Raw genomic sequence first — 20,739 nt, 5'->3', positions numbered from 1 at the left:
TCTCTCTTTCTATATGAACTGGAACAAGATAGTCAAAAGAAGGCATTTGTTCTCCCTAAGATCAGTATAGTGACTATAAACAGCACAAATATTTCTAAACAAGTTATGCTACCTCTTTTGACAGGTTCACTCAACTCATTTTTGCTGTAGAGATAATATTGCCTTGAGTTGATAATTAATCAGAAAAATTTTTTATACACTAATGTCACCCTTACAAGGTCAGTGTTTATCTCACAGGATTTAACACAAACAGAAGCTGTTGTAACGTACCTGCTACCACAGTTAATTAAGAACCACTGAGTATCTCTTTTAATATAAAGACATTACAGGCAGAGTGCAAAAGCTTTTTTATGAAACACCTTTGCATTCCTTTTCAGGTCTACATTAGATGTCTGTGTACATGTATGTGTGTGTGCAGTCACATATTGAAATTTTAAGTAAATTCAAGCAGCCCTGAGCATTTCTCCCAGAAGCCTTCAGGATTTCATCAGCCTACAGCAGCGAGGGTTTTCTGCCTCCCTCCTCCCTCCCGCTTGCCCCTGGCCAGTCTGCATGACAGGCAGTAATTAGTCCTGCAGCACTGACCACTCTTCTATACAAAAAAGGTTGGTTTGAATGGCATCTGATTGGCACTGCTGAGAGAGAACCAAGGGCTCCCTGAAAGGCCTGAGCATTCCAGTTCACCCTTGCAAAGACCAGAAATAAGAGCTTCTCAGGACGACATTTTCAGACACGTAAAATGAGACTGAGATCATATTCAGAGCTCCTAATGCCTCTCACCAAACTCTCTGCAGTTCTGTGGCTTGGCAAGGGGAGAAAGAAAGGATGATCTTCAGTAACAGTGCAGCTGCCCCTACCCCCAAATGCTGCAAACCCCACATGTCCCTAGCCAAGGTGCAAAACAACCACAATTCTGGGGAATTTTGTGCAGTGCTCCACAGGATGGGCAGCAGGCAGTGCTCCACAGGATGGGCAGCAGGCAGTGCTCCACAGGATGGGCAGCAGGCAGTGCTCCACAGGATGGGCAGCAGGCAGTGCTCCACAGGATGGGCAGCAGGCAGTGCTCCACAGGATGGGCAGCAGGCAGTGCTCCACCAGGACGAGCAGCAGCACTGGCTCCCACCCCCCTGGCATTCTGGCAAGTGAGCACCAGGTCAGGTGGCATCACCAGCTGCCAGCTGGGCACGCACAGCAAGTAGGTCAAGAGCATCACTCGTTGCAAGAGTTTTCTCTGCTAAATATTGTGCCAACGACTGCATTACTGCTCATCAGACCAAAGCTCTGAAACTCATGTTACAAAACCCTTCCTGTGACAGCAGAGGTCGGGTTTTCCATTTGAGATGTTTCAGGTTAAGCAAAACCACCCATTTTTGACAAAATGCTTTTTGATATTAAAATCTGCACTCAGGCCTGTCCTGATTGCACAAAGCAGCTTTCACCAGAACAGCTATTACAGCTGGGTAAAATCAAGCAACTAAAACCCATAAATTAGACACTTAAAGGAGATTTAACAGACTTACTCTGAAGAATTCTTTGGTTGAGCCTGAATCCAAAGTGCCATAGGCAATTTCAGTTTGTTTAGCCAGGTCCTCTGCACTCTCTATGGGTGAAACCATCCTCTCCACCGTCAGGAAGGCAGCGAGATTAGCAGTGTAGGAGGAGATGATGATGAGAGTGAAGAACCACCAGACTCCTCCGACAATTCGCCCTGAGAGAGATCTACAGAAAAACACACAGCATTAAATTGCTTTGAAGACAATCCTTGTTTTTTTCTTTCTTTACTGAAGAGAAACATGCACAACCCTTTTGTCCAGATCTTCCAGGTATCTGTGAACAGGCGGACTGTGAGCCAGCTCCTGATAACCCTCCTCAGGAGTGAAAAATCAGTGCACACCTGGTCTTACCTAGTGCAACTCTTTTTGGGGTCTTTCAGTGGAAACAAGAACAGTAAATTAAGAGATAATTCATTTGAGGAGGGGAACAAGCTCTCCTGACTTCCACAAATCCTTTGTTGGAGAAGGCTTTTGCCAGAAGATTTCTGTTGTCTCTGTGTGCCCAGCCTTTCCCTGTGCTGGACATGCTGGGGTATGCCAGCATCATGTCCCTTTGCCCAGCTTGGAGGACACAAATGCACCTTTTACTGCATCCACTCCCAAAATGTAACATACAGGAAGCTGCAAAAAGCCATCTGAGTAAACATGCTGAAGAATGTACCAAAAATGATCCAGTATCCTTCTCTCATCACAGCTTAGCAGGAATTATAAACTGAATCTGCATATTGAAGTGAGAAGAGAGACTGGTTTAGTTTATGTTTTATTTTAATTAAAATTTGCATGTTGCATTGTTCCAAGTCAAGCATACCCCTGCTTTATAAGCACCAGAGCAACAGAGAAAGAAACAGAAAAAAAATTGTGTTTAGTTTTTGTTGTGGTCTTTGTTTTTTTTCTTTTAAAGGGATTCCATAAGAACTTAAGAAAAAGCCTATTTGCAAACACATAATTACAAAATGCCTAGTGGTCAGGAGGTCTGGATCCTGTCAGCAAGAACTCTCGATGCTTTACAGCAGCTGAACATCAGCCTCAAAACATTTGATCTGGGCTGAAGGATGGCAGTGACACATCACTCAGCCGGGTGGGGAATTTCATTGGCACGTAGATTGCTTCTTCAAATACAGCATGTTTACCCAGAATCATTTCAACTGCTGAGACAAAGCTATTTCATGTTTTCCTTAGCTCTACTGATACCAATGGAGGAAGAATCAATCCCAGACACATCTAGGTGGAACCTGGGTGCTGCAGTCCTCAGTTTGTATGAAGAGAAGAAATAGAAAACTCTTACCTGTTTATTTCTTTCCTTCAAGCCCCTCAGTGCCATCCCCAGACAGTGGGTACAAGTTGTCCTACCAACAGATGGAGATAGGCAAAAAACAAAAGTCCCTTGATGTACCCCCACCCCACCCACCCAGGGGGGTTTGCTGGTAAACTGCCCAGTCTTGGCCAGAGCCTGAGATTGCCTAAGCCATTAAAAAAATGCCATTAAATTATTCAGAAAGAAAAAAAGAAGAAAAAAACCATATCCATCCAACAGTGAAGATCATAACAAAGAAAAAAATCACCAACACAATAAAAACAGAGAGCTCAATCTGAAATATGTGAGAGGAATGTGGAGAAAGGTGAAGCAGCACTGTTCTCTACTCTCCTCTGCCCAAGGAGCTAAAGCAGCAGCTCCCTCTGAGAGGGCAGATGAAGGCTGGCTCCTTGGAGCCACATCCACCAGATCACCCACAAGTGAGGAGGCCTCCCTGTCTTTACTGAGGGCCTCCCAAGAGGATAAAAGGCTTCCAAGTTTCAGCTTGGGCTGTGCAGCCTTTGTGCTCACTAACACAAGGATACTGAGTTGCTGAAGGGAATTTGCAGCAATATAAATACAGAATAATGCCTTAAGTCAAGGAATCTATCTACCTTATGCTAAATTCTTTGTAGATATCATGTGGGATTCTACAGATGGCTGCAGGCCTTTTTGGCCAGCTTTCTTACGAGGCAGAGTCTTGGCTTTAGCTGTTTGGTAAAGCTCGATACCCTCTTACTTGGGCTGACACTATTTTCTCCAACTACAAATCAGCGCCTGCTGAACTTGTCATGTAAGGCTTCCTCTGGAGCCAGCAGAGAAAAAGAGAAGAGCCTGACACCCTCAGAAAGAGATTTATCTCACTTGCTGTTGTGTGGGATAAATCTGAAGTTGTCCATCTGTCTCATGACTTCTCAGGGAAGCAAGATGCCTCACTAAAACCCAATCTCTTGCTTTCAGACAGCTACGTCAGGTGAAATTCATCCTCCTTTAGCTCCTTTGTTCACTACACTCTTCCCGTCTTCAGCCAAGACCTGGAGTTGAACTTCTCCTCCCTGCAGTGATGTGGACAATTTCAGAGCCAGACTGAGGAGGGGTTTGGCCAGCAGCTCCAGCAGATGAAGCATCTACTTCCTACAGCAGGACAAGCTCTGTCTGGAGCTTCCAGGTTCCCACGGCCCTCTTGTTTTAAGGCAGGTCTTGGAATAGGAAAGTGAAAAAAAGACTTATCAGGGTGTTCTGATAAATTCAGTGGAAGCATTGGGAATAAAACAGTATGTGTTCACTTTCCCTATAGTTTCCCATAGGAAAGGTCTCACTTGCATTGGTAGCTGCCCTTCTGTTGGCAGGACAGATGGGTTGCTAGGATGGAGATGTGCAGAACACAAGCCTTTTCAAAACCAGGGAAACCTCAAGCTCCCACTGCTGCAACAATAAAAGGTCTGTGGCAGGCTGCACGTCCAGACAGCATCCTACACACTGAGAAAGGGAAAAATAACCTCACCCCAGAGGTGTGGCAACCTGCATGAGCCAAGTCAGAGACAGACAGATCAAAGACCACCTGAGAGGCAGGAGAAGATGGGAACAGGAGATTCCTTGATGAAAAAGGCACTTCCCCGAGGGTCCTACGTGCAAGAGAGGGGTCTTGCTAGATGGAGACCAGGGCTGTTCTCAGTAGACTTGAGGTCACTTCACAGAAAACCAGATGTCACTAGAGTTATTTCTCCCAGAGTCTTCCAATGAGCACAGAAAGAAGGACTGAACAGCAGTCTGGGCTGACATAGCTGTCACTTGGTGTCACAGGATGAGGCAAAAGAAAAATCAAATAAACCACAAAGTTGACACTGAAGACAGACAGACAGAGAATGCAAGAACAAGAACATGGACAAGCACGGCCTGGCAGCCTCCTTGACCAGAGCCCCCCATCCATCTGCTCAAAGGGAGACTCCTTATACCCACTGCAGGGGCTGGTGTGAGGGATGCAGGAGAAAAAGGGTTAGTACAGGTACACTGGGCTGGCAGTCAGAGAGTGCCTGTTTGGTTTGCACTGTGAACCACAGAAATGTTTTTCTGTTACTCATATAATAATTATAGAAAACTCAATCACAGCATTTAATACCAGCACCACTTTTTCTGATGTAAGCCATACCTGTCCACACGTGCAATGATGTAATTAAAAACAATCAATTAATGCTTTAACTTCATATAGTTTTCCAAATCACCTCAATAAATAGATACTTTTTATGACATTATTTTGAAGTGAATTAGAGTGCTAACAAATGAGAGTAGCAACACAGATCTGGAACAACAGGATTATAACTCAGTTGTCAAAACAAAGTCAGATGGTATTTTGAAAAGCAAGTAAACAGGAAGAGTGCATACCTTGAGAGGAAATTTAAAAGGAAGCATGGAGTCAAATGAGAGCAAATTAGTAACAAGAGAAAAAACAAAATAAACATTCAAATTCACATTCAGTTTCCAGGAGAGTAATACATATAATACATTCAAACAAAACCTAATTTATCAAAATAGCTTGGATTTTGTTTCTGCTCAAAGCTATAAAAGATATTTGATTCCCTATATCACAGATACTTAGTAAGATTCTCACACTACCCAGTTTTTAACTGGGCTGTTTGTGTGGATGCTCTGCTGGCAATCCCCCTGAGCCCTGTGTGCAGCCCTGGCACACTCCAGGCTGGGGATGCTCAGCACAGGAACAACACCTGAGTTCCACCAGGGTCAGGTTACCCTGCCCAGCGTGAACCTCCCACAAAGTCACTCCCATAGCCTTCAACAGGAGTCTCCTGAGCCTTCTGCTGAGAAAGCAGGGACCTAGAAACACCCTCTAAATGACCAACCTCTTGAGACAGCTTTGAATAACCTCTGTCTTTTTCCATCAGCAATTAATTAATCTAGCCTCTTTGTTCTACATGAATAAAGAGCAAAATGAAAAATACATGCTCTCACAGAGATTTCAAAGATACTTTTGCTCAGAACAGTGTTAGAAATTTGACTGTTTCTTCCTGATTCCATTTGCTTTACACGTCTTACATAAAAGCAAGTTTAATAATCAACTTTTGATCCCCCAAAAGTGAATTTTCAATGCTTTAGCTCTCTATGCAGAAAACACAGCAGCCTTTGATAGCAGAACAAAACTGCTGAAATAAATGTTGATTACATCAAGGGATGCACTAACCCCCAGCCTTTGGCTGCTCTCTGATTCTGTTTAGACGATTCCTATTAAATACAGAGAAGAGAGTATAGGGATATATCCTCTGGAATATCCACACAGCATACTCACCAAGGACACATCTAACTAGTCATTAGATGTCACAGCTGTTCCACACAAAGGCAGCTGAAAGAGCCTTTATCAGCAAGTACAAAAGTGATCTCTCCAGGCTGCTTGTCGGCATCTCTCTACGAGTGCTGTACGCTCTCATATAAGAAATTTATTCAGACAAAACTCACAATGGAAGAGTGAAGCCCCTTTTAGTGGCAATAAAATAGTATGAAACATTCATATAGTCAATGTACTGTGAACGGTGTAACCTTACAAAGATACGGATTAAGAGTGGAAAACCTGGGAATAGTCCCTTCTACAGAAAAGAAATTTGACATTTTAATCAACCTCAATCAACATATCAGTCAAAGGAACAGGTTTCTGGAATTTAAACCAAGGTATTGAATTTCTCTTTTTTTCCTGTAACAATGTATGTAACTGCCTGGAATGTTATCATGGAAGATAACAAAATAACTGGACAACATCTTCAAATGAGGGGCATATATGAGTACTGATCTAATAGCTTCTGACAGACAGATGAAATAAATAGATATACTGCTGTCTCTCTCCTTTTATTGTAGGTATTTTAAGGTACTTACTACGGTTGTACTAAAAAAAACAGTGTATTCCACTTGTTATATAAGGCAAATGGCTGACCATGCCAGAGAGTCACATGAGAGCTTCCCAAAAATCCTATGCACTTCTATCTAGCTGTCAATAAGCAGCCCTAGCAGGAACAGTGCACGCCTGCAGCTTTCCATGTGATGTCCCAGTGCTTATTTCCCGGTCCTTTAGATTGGGCACACACATGGTCAACAGCAATTTAAATGTACCCCACTCATCCCCTCCAGCAGCAAGCACTGGGCAGAGCAGCACTGCAGGTCTGAGGCACGAGGCAGAAACAGGGAGGGCAAACACGGGGAGGCAGCACACCCAGACACCAGGAACTGCACAACTGACACAGATTTATAGATGATTATTGCACTGCAACAGACAAAACCATGATCCTCCCCAAGAAACCTCATAGAAATTCTGTCACTTGCTTCAGTGAGGCCACTCAGGACTCCTAATGCTATATGGATCAGGAAAACCTGGCACCTTTTCAATGATTCAGATACGGAAAAAGGCAACCTGCAGACCAACGAGGTGCATTTTGAATGTCAGCACTTAGGAAAAAAATCTCTCTCTTCCTCTAAATAGGAACCTTGTTAAATGGAAAACTACATTCTATATGTCTTAGCAGGTGTTTTTAATAAATAAAATAGTTGGAAACTGGTTATTAAATTATTGTCATACAAAATAAAATTATTGCTCCATCACTAAGAAACTAGATAATTTTACTGCTTATAACAAGCACATCACCAAAGTATTTTACCAGTGTAAATGCAGAAACATGATAGATGTTTTTTTTAAAAAAAATCTGTGGTATGCATTGTTCAATTAGAGGGAGCTTCACCATTTTCATTTGGTTTTTAAAATACTCCTATAAAAAGAAATATAATTCTACAATAGTTAATAGCAGTGCTCTCTGTTAAATTGGTACTAATATCAATCACACTTTACTACAGCCTTATCCAGAAAGAACGTCTTCATGAATAAGAAAAATCTTTATGGAAACTGGCAATGCTTATTAGACCACACTGACCCTGAGCAGAGGGACAAGAGATGAGACTGGACTGAAATAAAACACAGAGAGGAGAGCAGCACAACTGCAGACACGAACACGTGCAAAATGGTGGTAAGCAGAAGGAAGAAAGGATGGTTCAAGAACAAAACTGGAGAAATTAGGCTCAAAAGAAAGCAAAAAGACTAGCAGGAGCCTTGATGGGAGTGGAGATGCTTTAAAGTGCTGTTGCATGTGATTTTAAATATAAATCATATTTTGCAAAGCAGAATGTGTTATATATGCACCAAGGAGATGACCGTAAAATGAGATATGCAGCAAAAACACGGTAGCCCTCCAAGCATTGCTGAAAACAGAAAACCCTATGCATTTTACAGCCTCAACATGGTGAATATAAGTTTGGCAGAAATGCATAAATGGCATTATAAGCAATGCTACTTACTCTGGAGGCGAATGTTAGCAAGCATGGTGGCTTGATGAGGATGCTGAATATTGAATGGAAATGTCAAAAGAAAAAACTTGGAATTAAAAAGAAGTTTTTAAAAGTAACATATATGCACCATGGCATGAGAAAATGACCATAAAATGCAAAAAGGTGGTGGAGTGGTATGGAACAAACCTTGGAGAAATATCGCATCCTTGCTGCATAAAGGCACCCAGGGAAAACCAAAGGCTGTTAAATATTCCAAACTCATTTGGAGGGTCAGGAGGATTCTGAGGGTCACGTGGTTCTTCAGTGTTGTCTTCCAAGTGCCACTCATAGGGGCTGAATCTGCTGACTAGGAAAAGAACTACGCTGACGCCAATGTAAGCAAAGACTATACACATCCAAATCTCATAAGCCAAGGGATCCAGGAAAGAGAACACGCCTGGTTTAGATTTCTGAGGCTTCTTGATCATGATGGAGATGCCCAGGCTCATAAAGGGTTTGGAAAAGTCTATGACTTCTTCTCGCACCAATGTTATGGTGAGGGGGGCAACAGCTATATCTGCTCTCTGAAAAGGGAAAACAAACCCAAGTTAGGGACAAGTCAGACACAACAGAATCACAACCTAGAGTCTCAGGCTAATGAATCAGATAAATTACAAGAGTGACTGGAAATAAATTCTTTTCAGGCTGTTTTGCAGTCACTGTATTGGAAACACCAAAAACCACCCTCATCCCTTAGTGAATGTGGCAGGAAATTGTTTCTGCACAGGGAACAAGCATGGGTTCACACACAGGGTCTTGGGAAACCAAGACACTGAGAGTGGACCAGCTACAGTCCAATACCCAAGCCTGGTTGCTCACCACTTGCCAGAATATTAGCTGAACTAGGGAGGTTAAAAAATGGTTCTCTCTTTGCTTATTTATTTAGAGATACAGTATTTGAAATGGAAAGCTTATGGAGAGCTCTAAGCGCCCAAAAGGATCATTAATAACTGCAGCACTGCTGAGAACTTCCTCTCTGTTATGGCTGCAGATAAGCAGAACCCATACAAATTGAGCTCGATTAAAAAGAACACAACCACAAACATGCCCTTCTTCGTACAGAACTGGAGAGGGCTTTAAGAACCTCAACAACTGAGCTTTGCTAATCACTCATGACTAATGGTGTTTCAAACATCATCTTCACTGCATTTCAGCTGGGCGAGAAATGTCATGGATTCCTCTGAGGCTTGTTCTGTCTTTGCCTGCTGGTGTGGGAGGGATGGATTTAGAGAGGACAGGCAGCACAGAGGCACTGCCCACTCTGCTCAAAAATGACCCCAGGGAGCTGCAAACCTCCAGACTCTTACGGGGACAGAGAAAAAAAATAGCAAATGGAAACAGCCTTCTACAGGGAGAATGAAAAATGATAAGATGTTATAAGATGTGCCACCTCTGTAATCCAAAAGGAGGGACAGGATTTTTCTGCTTACAGACCTACTGATGAGTCTCCCAAATTCAAAGCTATGCACTAGAGACAGTGAGAGATCTGGGCTGTGCTCCTGCCTGCACATGCTTTGGGTCACTCCTGCTCACAGAACTGAACACCTCCTGTGCTCGAGGGTCACTGTTCAAGAAGTGAAAAGCCTGGACTGCAGTGACTTTTGTGATGGGAAGCCAGGCTGCACCCCAGCTCAGTGCAGGCTGAAGCAGAGGGACACTGATCGACTCCCATTGGCAGCTAAACCTCTGAGCACCCTGAAAGTGCTGAATACAGGTACACAGGGGCACCACCAGAGACTGCACTGCAATGCTGGCTGTCCCTGAGCACGCTTTAACACTTCTCAGGCCGGTCTGAAGTTTCCAGGTACCAGAAAAGAGTGTCAGGAACAGCAACACATCACCTGTGGTATTGGCTGGTAAGAGCTACCTTTGTAAAGGCAGTCCAATATCCCCAGGGATATTCAGGGTGTGTTGAGAGGCCAGGTCACAGGGGCAATGTGGTTTTGACACATTAGCTCACACTTATTTGAAGCCAACAGGTCATATCTGACTAGCAACACGCTGCACTCAAGTCTTAATGTGCCCTAGCTGAGCAGTGTAAAAAGGTTAAGGTGTTAAAACAGCAGTTGGCTCTGTCTGCCACAGCTTGTCAAAGTTAAGTCCATTTGTGATTTCTGTGGATGCCCACAGCTCATCCTGACACACTCCTGCCATTCACAGATGGAGACACAAAGGGTACATCTGCTTTCAGGGCTATGGACATGTGTGTGCTTCCTCTGCCTGTGCTTGGACTCAGCTCAGCCCAGGACCATGGCAGCGTGGCTCTGTGCCAGGGCTGTGATCCTGTCCCCCCCACAGCTCAGCCTGGCCAGGGACCCCCCCTCTGTCCTGTGTACAGGAGCAGGGTCTGTCTGAGCTGCAGGGCAGCAGCACCACACCGCTGCCTTCGGGGGCCTGGGCTTCCCCTGCAGGGACCAGGAGTCAGGAGCAAAGGGCAAGCTTCGCCCGCCCATGGCACAGTCAGGCTCTGCCTCAGACTGAGGGCTTGTGGGAGGTTTCAAGGAAAAGTAGGGATTGAATTAGTGTGCCTCTCTGCTATGATTCAGAGGCCGTATGTGCCATCTCTATATTTCCACATGCTGCTGGTGGAGGCAGAGGCCAGCCCCCCACGAGGCTGTTACCTGCTGGAGGCAGGGGATGTGTCTGCAGTCCCACCCTGACAGACTGCGGGGGCTGCTGGGCGCTGGGGACTGCCAGTCCTTTACACCCCTGCTTCATTCCTCTGTGCTATTTTACATATTGAGAGGTGAGCAGAGTTTTAAAGGCTGTAAGGTCTGGCTGCTCTTTTCATTCCCAAAGCGTTTGTAGTTACAATTAAGATCTGTGTTAAAACTACTGTCAATTAGGCTCAGTGCTGTGAAAAGCATCAGGCCCGGGGAGGGATGGCTTCCCTGGCTAACAGGGAAGGAAGAACAGCAGCCTGCTTTAAAAGGGGAAGAAGAAATAAAAGCCTACAGAAAGAGGCTGACCCCACAGAAGAGAAAAGACGACTGTCTAGTGCTCAGCAGCTGGTGGGTACAAAGCCCCCAGCACAGGGGCCGAGGGAGCTGCTGCTGCTCCTCAGCCCCTGGGTCACTGCAGGACAGCACTGGCCTTGCTGGATTGCTCTGCTGCTTAGATTTAAATAGTGATTCAGTCTCCTGCACTGAGAATGATTTAGCTATTTCCCTTCTGAAATGTCCAGGAAAAAAGCTTTACCTATTTTCTATTTTTATTCTGTTGAAAGTTTCCACTATGCTTTGGAAATTTCTCTTAGTTTAAAAAAATAACTGTGCTTGAATGGGTATCTGGTAGGATGAGGAGTTTTATTTTGATGCCATAAAACAGCAAAATTAAGGGGTTTTTTTCAGCCTGAACTGACACTTCTTGATTTATGAAAAACCAAATACATTTCTTTTAAAGCCAAATTTCATTATTATTAATTAGTATTACAATTATCATTGCTACTACCATTACTACTATCACTAACATTTAAAAACGCTCGGTTATTTCCTCTCCAGCAAGACTGCAGGGTTCTCCTGCCTGGAGCACAGGACTTTGGGATGTGTGCTCAGGCAGAGCTCCCTGCCTCGGGGGCTGCTGTCCCTTTGCCACCAGGTGCACTGGCACAGCCCTGGCAAAGGCACAGGGAAAGGCCCGGGGGACAGCTGAGACTGTCCCTGACCTCAGGGACCCACACTACAGCAGACTTCTCTGCCCTCCAACCAGACCTGATGTGACCAAGACAGGGGAGGGAGAATTTCTAACGGGAAGAGTTTTAGTGTGTAAATGGCACTGTGCAACTCTTGGGACTGTCCAGTGGGCCCAGCTAATGCTGACCCCCTGCAGTGGGGCAATGCCACCCTGCAGACCTGCAGCTCGGTGACACATCCCCTGCTGCTCCGGGTGCAGCTCAGCACAGACTGGGGCTCCTCCCCGCCAATGCAGTCCCTGCCTGCAGGGCTGCCTTTTCTCCCTGACTCTGCTGCACTCCACAGGAAGCAGTAGCAACAATGAACTGGCACAACCCCAACATTAAATACCACTAATGAGGGTTTTAACATTAAAATGACAAGCCATTCATTTCCTATGACTGTCCTAAAAGCAATTTTAGAAAAGAGTTGCGTGCACGGGGCTATGCAAAAGGGGCTCAGTACTCAAACAGCTGCCTGAGATGCCCCAGCAGTGCCAGGTGGTGCAAGGAGCTGCTGGCTCGGGAATATGCTGCATTTACAAATGACTAGTCACTGGTTATCACTCGAGACAAACGCAATCTAAAGGATTGTGTTTCTGCCACAGCTCATCTCAGCTGCTGGATAACTGGTACCAAAACCAATCAGGCCCCTTTTATCCCAGCAAGTCCATCTTCCATAGATGCTAACAAAGATACTTAAAATCTAATCTGCCTCTTGTCTCCCCAAAATGGAATCCAGAGGAGCCAAATTTGAGTCGTTCTGCTGACAAGATTCACAGGGGCATTACGGTAACACAGTTTTAGTTCCCTAATAGAGTTTTAAGCCCGTGAGAGATAAAGGAAAGTCAGCACGTAAATGAGGCGCTTGCTCCAAATACTGAGCAATTCTAAAGTATTTCTCATCTTCAAAGGGCTTAGTGCACATCCCTGTGAGTGTGGTACGGATGGAGAAAGAGGCCAAGGGCATTTCACAATGTTTGCAAACAGAGCTGGGAAAAGGTCTAGAGGGCTGGTGAGGTTTGCACGCAGAGCTCAGGGGCTGTTTTCCCTCTTACAGAAAGCCAGGAGGATTTCCATGCAGCCTGCAAGCTCAGTTCAGCCGGGCAGTTTGGGGAGCTGGCTCAGCAGCGTGGGGCTGGAAGCATTAACCTGGGTCTGCACTCAAACCTCACGGGACACATCTGACCTTTGAATAATTGAGCACTGCAGTGGAGAGGCTTCAGTAACAGAGCTCACAGCATGAGTACAGGAACTGCTGGGGGTCGGGGAGGGAAACATTCCTCAATTTTTCATTAATGAGAAAACACAGATGAAAACTGTGCTCAGAATACAAAGGAACTGACCTTTTTGCAGGAGAAAATGAGAATGGTGGGGTGGTTTTGGGGTTGGTTTAAGGAGCGGTCTGTGGTGCCTGCAGGGCTGGTTTTGCTGGTGTGGAAAGGTCACCAGCCTGGTTAGGGTTAAGTTTGATGCTAAGGAGGCAGAGCTCTGAGTTAGGCTGGTCCCAAGAGGCTGTGGAAAAGGCAGCTGCAGCCAACCTGCTTATCACACACTGGTCTGGGTTGGAAAGGACCTTTAAAGATCATCTACTTCAACCTCCCTGCAGTAAGCAGAGACATCTTCCACTACATCAGGGTGTTTAGAGCTCTGTCCAGCCTGACCTTCAATGTTTCCAGGGATGAGGCATCCACTGCTACTCTGGGCAACCTGGGCCAGGTCCTCGGCACCCTCACAATGAAGAATTTCTTCCTAATATCTAATCTGAATCTACCTTCTTTCAGTTTAAAGCCCTTGTCTTATCATTACACGACCCTCCAACACACCCCTCTCCATCTGTCTTGCAGCCCCTTTAGGTGTTGGAAGGTGCTCTCCGGTCTCTCTGGAACTTCACCAGGCTGAGTCTCAGCTCCCTGAGCCCTTCCCCACAGCTCAGGAGCTGCAGCCCTCAGAGCCTGTTTGAGCCCTTTGTGCAGGTGGATCTTGTAAGGCACAGCAGCAGCACGGGCAGACCCCAAGACACAAAAGCTGCAGCCCACATCACACCTCTCCTCCCCTGGTGCAGGCAGTCCCTGTGCTCTGTTGCCAGCAATTTCAGGGTCTCTTTTGCCATACTTTTCCAACATGGTATGGTTATTTTTTAAGTGAATGAGCAAGTTTCATTGCTTGCCACTTGCAGGTCCATCAAAAGGACCCGATTACAGCTGATACTCTTGATATTTCCTGAACCACACACAGAGCAACTGAGGGTAGAGGTTTCCAGTGCAATGTAATTTGCTGGGAACTAAACTAAACCTTTGCTTCAGAGGTTCTCAATGGACTTGTGTTCTCTAAGAGAGAGAACATCAGTTTCCCAAACTGCACAACTGAGGCATGGGGAGTTCAGAAGATTTGCATAATGTCAAACCTCAAAGCAACAGGGAAGCAAAGAAGCAATCCAAGGGTCCAGAACCCTGATTACTTTCTGTAATCAGTAGATTTCCCCCCTGCCATAATACAGTACAACAAAAACATTGTTATTTCTATAAAACATCTTCAAGTTGAACACGCTACCAATTACACAATAAGGCATCAGGATTGACTGCTCCAGAGTAAGAAAACTTGTGAAAACCTAGCAATTACTTAAAAAAGACTGATTCATTTGAAAAGTATTATCTCACCAAACATTTTGCAAGAATGATGATGCATTATCCCAAGGAAATTTTGAGGTGACTTTTAGAAATTACACTCAGCCACAGAACAAAAGGAGGCAATTGAAATATGGGCTTCTGCTCAGCTATTTTTAATAAAGGAAAGCTTCTTAAAAATAAACTGTAAAAAAGATTTGGGCGGAATCACAAATCATCTCATTTGCATTTGAGGAAAAAAAAGATGAAGTATCAGCCTGAGAAGTCTTTTCTGCAAAGCCAATGTTCTCCCCTTTCCATCTGGTTTATCTGTATTCCAAAATTCTCATTTTCAAAGAAGTTTCTAAAATGGCAGTTCCGGACTGTTTTTGTTCTTACTAAACAAAGTGATGTACACCCAATATAGAAATATAAGGAGGAATGCAGTGAATTAGCCTTTTTTTTTTTTTTTTTTTTGTCTGACAGTTGATTTTTGAAGGCAAATCCAGGGCTTAAAGATAAAAAACATGTGAGTGATTTCACACCTGCATTGCCTCCTACGCTGCAAAGCAACCATGGGGTTAAATGGGTCTGGTCAAACACAAACCAAGATCAGTGACCCAGCAAAGCTCAGCATCAAACCTTTACTGAGAGGGACACCCCCAGCACTTCAGAGACTGATACACAAAAAGGAGATCTGGCAAATGAAGAAGCAGCATATGAACAGCAAACTGGAAATTCTGCTGTAAACAAGAATTTGAAGTTTGCCCAATGCTACTTCTCAACATTTTGCAGACTCTGATTTGGAGAACAGCAGTAAAATAGTGACACTTTTCTGCAATGAAACAATTAGAAAAGTAGACTATAAAAGTGGCAATACAAAGAAATATCTAGAATTCTAAAGGTAGTATTCAAACAGATGATCTTTATTTTGCAGTCTATTAACTTCAAGCATAATTTTTTATAAAGAACATTAAAATGAAGGTTAAGAGAAACTTACCCCATAGACCAGTTCACCCACCATGCCATTCCATATCTTAGTCTCAGGGTCCCTAGCTCCATATTTCCCATCTCCAACAATTGACAGTTTGTATTTTATTCCAACATGTTTTGCTATTTCAGAAGCTAAGTCTACACAATATCCTTCATATCTCTCATTCCCTTCTAGTTGTTCATGGTTTTTCTTATACATTACATATGGTGATTCCTTTGAAACAAAAGTAAAGATCAAAAGTCTATGAATGTAAAATACAGCTGTAAACCACACAAAATGAGAGCTGTTATTATCCTTTATATTACTGGCAAGTATTTACAGTATTTCCTGCTTTGGTACAGAAATTAGAAAGACAGAGTTCTGCAGTATAAAAATCCTTGGCTGATCTTACAGCCACACATATTATTGATTCTATTCCTAGTAAGGAGCCATTGAAGACAACAGGACTTTTTAACAGTTACACTTCTGTTTGCAGAATTAGGCCTGGTTAGACAGTCAAGTAGCATCATTGTAGCAGTAATTCAAGTTTTAGAGATTAGACACTGACATATCCAACACCTGTGCCATCACCACAATTTCCTAAGGCCCCAGTGGCCAAGAATGGGGCTCTGATGGAGATATTTTTGAAGGAGGCTAAGGGAAGCTAGGTTGAAATGCTCAGCAGCATTTTTTGTCACTGAATTCCCTTAGCCTTCTTGGAAAATTCTCGTTGAAATGCTGATTATATCTCACTAAATCCATAGGAGTATAAAACAACGCTTCAGGAAACAGCATGAAATTGAGTCATGCTTAGCAGAATTGTCAAAAGCACAGGAGTCACAAGGAATGCTGTGCAGAGCAGCTCTGTAGAGGCGTTGGGCCTGGCACAGGCGCTGCTGCTCGTGACACACAGCAGGGCTCTGCTCCTTTGGAATTGCACAGGTAAAGGCTGCTCTTCACCCAGTGCTAGAGCAGCTCCAGCTCTCTGCAGGCTTCACTGTGCCCCCCTCACTCAGTCCACAGGCGCTGAGTTTACAGGAGCTGTTCCTGAGTGAGGGGTGTGAGAGTTGACTCTACAGCAGACAGGCTGTGCTCATTTACACACATGCATGATAACTTCACTTACACAAGGCACTGCACTGAGGTCAAGTGTCTGGGAAGCAGCAAAGCACAACGGTGAGCTCAGAGAGCTCCTCCCGTGAGCAGCCTTACTGATGCATACAGCTTAGCAGGGTCAAGCCCTCAGAACACCTCTCAAAGACACTGAACTTCCCAGTCACTTGAATTCACACAGCATTCAACACCTGCCTCCTGACAAGGTGTCTAACACACCTCAGGAGTCATTGCCTTGTTTCCTAAACACAAACACACTAAGAACATAAAACTTACCAAGATGGTAGTCACTACTATAGTTCTGTTCTCCACAGATGAAGTGTCATTAGAGGGCAGCTGATCTAATGCTGGCACATATCTTTCATATTCATTCCAATAACCAGCCTATAAAAATGGAGATTGTTACCTCATTACATGCCTTTTACAAGGACTCTGCTACCTGAACTTGTAAGAGCAACATCAAAATGTATGGCTTTGTAACGGGACTACATTAGCTTTACATCAATTTCCTTAAAAAAACAATGTTCTCAAGCCCAAGAGCAAATCAGCACAAGCCAAATCTAAGTGAAAATACATATTCAATTCTCCCTATTGCAATTCACACAATCCACCCCCCAAAGTATGGTGCCTGTGGAAAAAATTCCCATATACCCACAGCACAAGAACATACTACAGACAAGAAAATAAGTTGCACAGCATTCTGAGTAAAATTCTCTGATTTCTGATTTTTATTCAATACAGCCCCTGCAGACCTGAGCTGGCTTTAGAGCAGATGCACAGACCCTGTTAGCAATGCAGGCACACTATCTGCAGCGTGGAACACAAAACCTCTGTGAGCACGAGGTGACTTTATCAGCTGGCTGGTGCTGACCTTTGCCTGCATCACCAGGCTACCACAACAGCTTCTGTATTTCTGCACAACACAGCAGAAACACTGTGCTCTGCACTGCACAGCACAGCACAGCAGAAACACTGTGCTCTGCACTGCACAGCACAGCACAGCAGAAACACTGCACAGCACAGCAGAAAGACTGCACAGCACAGCAGTGACACTGTGCTTTGCACTGCACAACACAGCAGAAACACTGCACAGCACAGCAGTGACACTGCACAGCACAGCAGTGACACCGCACAGCACAGCAGTGACACTGTGCTCTGCACTGCACAGCACAGCAGAAACACTGCACAGCACAGCAGTGACACTGTGCTTTGCACTGCACAGCACAGCACAGCAGTGACACCGCACAGCACAACAGTGACACTGCACAGCACAGCAGTGACACTGCACAGCACAGCAGAAACACTGTGCTCTGCACTGCACAGCACAGCAGAAACACTGCACAGCACAGCAGAAACGCTGCACAGCACAGCAGTGACACTGCACAGCACAGCAGTGACACTGCACAGCACAGCAGTGACACTGTGCTCTGCACTGCACAGCACAGCAGAAACACTGCACAGCACAGCAGAAACGCTGCACAGCACAGCAGTGACACTGTGCTCTGCACTGCACAGTACAGCAGTGACACTGCACAACACAGCAGAAACACTGCACAGCACAGCAGTGACACCGCACAGCACAGCAGTGACACTGCACAGCACAGCAGTGACACTGTGCTCTGCACTGCACAGCACAGCAGTGACACTGCACAGCACAGCAGTGACACTGCACAGCACAGCAGTGACACTGCACAGCACAGCAGTGACACTGTGCTCTGCACTGCACAGCACAGCAGTGACACTGCACAGTACAGCAGTGACACTGCACAGCACAGCAGTGACACTGTGCTCTGCACTGCACTGCACAGCACAGCAGTGACACTGCACAGCACAGCAGTGACACTGCACAGCACAGCAGTGACACTGTGCTCTGCACTGCACAGCACAGCAGTGACACTGCACAACACAGCAGTGACACTGCACAGTACAGCAGTGACACCGCACAGCACAGCAGTGACACTGCACAGCACAGCAGTGACACTGCACAGTACAGCAGTGACACCGCACAGCACAGCAGTGACACTGCACAGCACAGCAGTGACAATGCACAGTACAGCAGTGACACTGTGCTCTGCACTGCACAGCACAGCACAGCAGTGACACTGCACAGCACAGCAGTGACACTGTGCTCTGCACTGCACAGCACAGCACAGCAGTGACACTGCACAGCACAGCAGTGACACTGTGCTCTGCACTGCACAGCACAGCACAGCAGTGACACTGTGCTCTGCACTGCACACCTCCCGGAGTGGCTGGGCCATGTGTGCAGGTATTTGGTTATCTAACGTGCAGGAGTGTTTAGGGAGTCTCAGCGGTGATCACGCAGGTTAAGAACCTATCTCCAGGTGAAATCAGGGGATTTAAGAGACTCGCCTACACATTCTTTTCTCTGTACTTTTGTGACTCTGTCTACCTAATTACTTTTGAACATCTGCCTTAAACTTCTTTTATAACACTGATCTAGACAACTATCCCACTTAGGATCTATACTTTATTTAGGAGATGAGAATTAATATGAAATTCTAATTAAAACCGAACTTATTTTCTGCTAATTTCAGAAGGTTTCACTAGTTCCAGTTTCACTTTGGCTCCAAATCCCAGTGTGGAGAGGGAGGGAAAGATGGAGATTTAGAAGACAGGACTAAACACAAGACCATGACAGCAGGTATTATGCTTAGCAGTGAAAAAGTTCCAGAAAGATTTTAAGCGAAAAAGTTGTGTTTGAAGTTGGCATGGAAACCAGGGAAGATGTTAAGCAGGGTGAGTGGTTTAGCCCAGGAACTGACCATAACAAGGTTCCTGGGATAGGGAAGACTAAATGAAGGGGGCACTCCTCAGGATCCTGCTACTACACTGCACCTCTGGTATTTCTGAATTTCATTGGTTTGTTGGAATAAATACTTGTGAAGGTGTGAAATCTGGATCCGTGTCTTGAAACTCACCTTCCGTGACCCACCAGCCTTCATTTCATACACGTCAATTGTGTAATTTGTTCTCCGCCCATAGGTGTCGAACTGGATGTTCCCTGTCATTCCTTGAACTTGTACCTCGAGGGAATAAACAGAAAAATATTTTAATAGAAGATTAACTTTATTTTTTATCTATGCTTCTGACACAGCCAGTTCTACTGTTAAAACAACCACAGCCCCCCTTCTCTGAGTTCCAGCTGTACGTATTTGTTAGCACTCAGCTGGTGACTCACTGGCAGAGTGAGCTGCATTTAGTGAAATTAGCCCTGCATATATGTTAAAAATACGAAAGACTGATTCTGCCATGCTTGGGCATGCTGGGTTCACTGGCACAGAACGGAGCACCAGCGAGGCACAAGCAACAATTAGTGCAGTTAAACCCCCACAATACAGAGAGAGATCTGCAGTACCGACCAGAGTGGCACAGCACTGCTCATTCTGGGAAGTGCCTCGTTTTAACATCAGTGAAGGAGAAAGGAACTAATGTCTTCTCTGAATGAGCACAGACAATTGTCTCTACTGCTTATGGAGTTTTGGTCTCAGTCAGGATGGATGAGTGTACAGACGGTAAATCATTATCATTACCTACTCACATGAATCATTTGAAGGGGAAATATAAAGTACTTTGTCTCACAAAAAAGCCTTTCTTATTTCCCTGTATGAAAGGATGAGGTATTTTTGTCACTTATCAACATGGACAAGCTGTGGGGACTAGCAGGCAGCTGCTGCATCAGTGCCAGAGGGAATTTGGCCAAAGTTTTGAGAGCTAGTATGTTACACCTTGCCCTCTATTGAACATATTTTATCCATCCCTTGAAGTTAACTTTGTTTTCACTTTGTTTCCCTGAGGAGCTGCAGCTGTTTGTGTGAGTACAGAAGCTCTGTGTACATGCAGCAGGACACTACAGAATTGCTGCTGCTGCTCCTCAGCTGTTCTCCTTGCCCTTACCATTTTCAGTGCCCTCTCTATATCGATTCCTTGGCTCCATGGCACAGCAGGGTTAGCCAGGCAGTCTCCAGCACTGCCTCTCCTGGAGACATCCACGCGCTGCCTTCGGAGGTACCGGAAAGCCTCTGCTATCACCAGGACTGCATCGTGGGTCAGGGCAGACGTGTACTGCAATCGATACACGGAAAACATGGCAACAAACTGCAATTCAGAACTGCCCCAGGTCTATCGTGGCA

The 20,739-nt window shown here is 45.0% G+C and overlaps 1 protein-coding gene across 15 annotated transcripts in view; it reads right to left on the bottom strand.

Moving 5' to 3' along the window:
• GRIA3 (glutamate ionotropic receptor AMPA type subunit 3) overlaps positions 1-20,739 on the bottom strand; it is a 218,557-nt gene that overhangs the window by 30,918 nt on the left and 166,900 nt on the right. For 14 of the 15 annotated variants that reach the window (XR_010082745.1, XM_063416499.1, XM_063416494.1 and 11 more), the window contains 6 exons: positions 20,504-20,671; positions 19,528-19,632; positions 16,862-16,969; positions 15,500-15,706; positions 8,371-8,747; positions 1,521-1,719 (listed from right to left, as the gene is read on the bottom strand). Coding sequence is in view for 14 of the 15 variants with exons in the window: in XM_063416499.1 (XP_063272569.1) it covers positions 1,521-1,719; positions 8,371-8,747; positions 15,500-15,706; positions 16,862-16,969; positions 19,528-19,632; positions 20,504-20,671 (1,164 nt within the window). In the remaining variant the exon portion in view is untranslated. The remainder of the gene's footprint in view (positions 1-1,520; positions 1,720-8,370; positions 8,748-15,499; positions 15,707-16,861; positions 16,970-19,527; positions 19,633-20,503; positions 20,672-20,739) is intronic. The other variant, XM_063416502.1, reaches the window with a different exon arrangement.

Source organism: Prinia subflava, chromosome 20, assembly GCF_021018805.1.
Source record: "Prinia subflava isolate CZ2003 ecotype Zambia chromosome 20, Cam_Psub_1.2, whole genome shotgun sequence".
Lineage (NCBI taxonomy): Eukaryota > Metazoa > Chordata > Aves > Passeriformes > Cisticolidae > Prinia > Prinia subflava.
The sequence above is the reverse complement of the archived record's forward strand: the minus strand, read 5'-3'. Positions and strand labels throughout refer to the sequence as shown.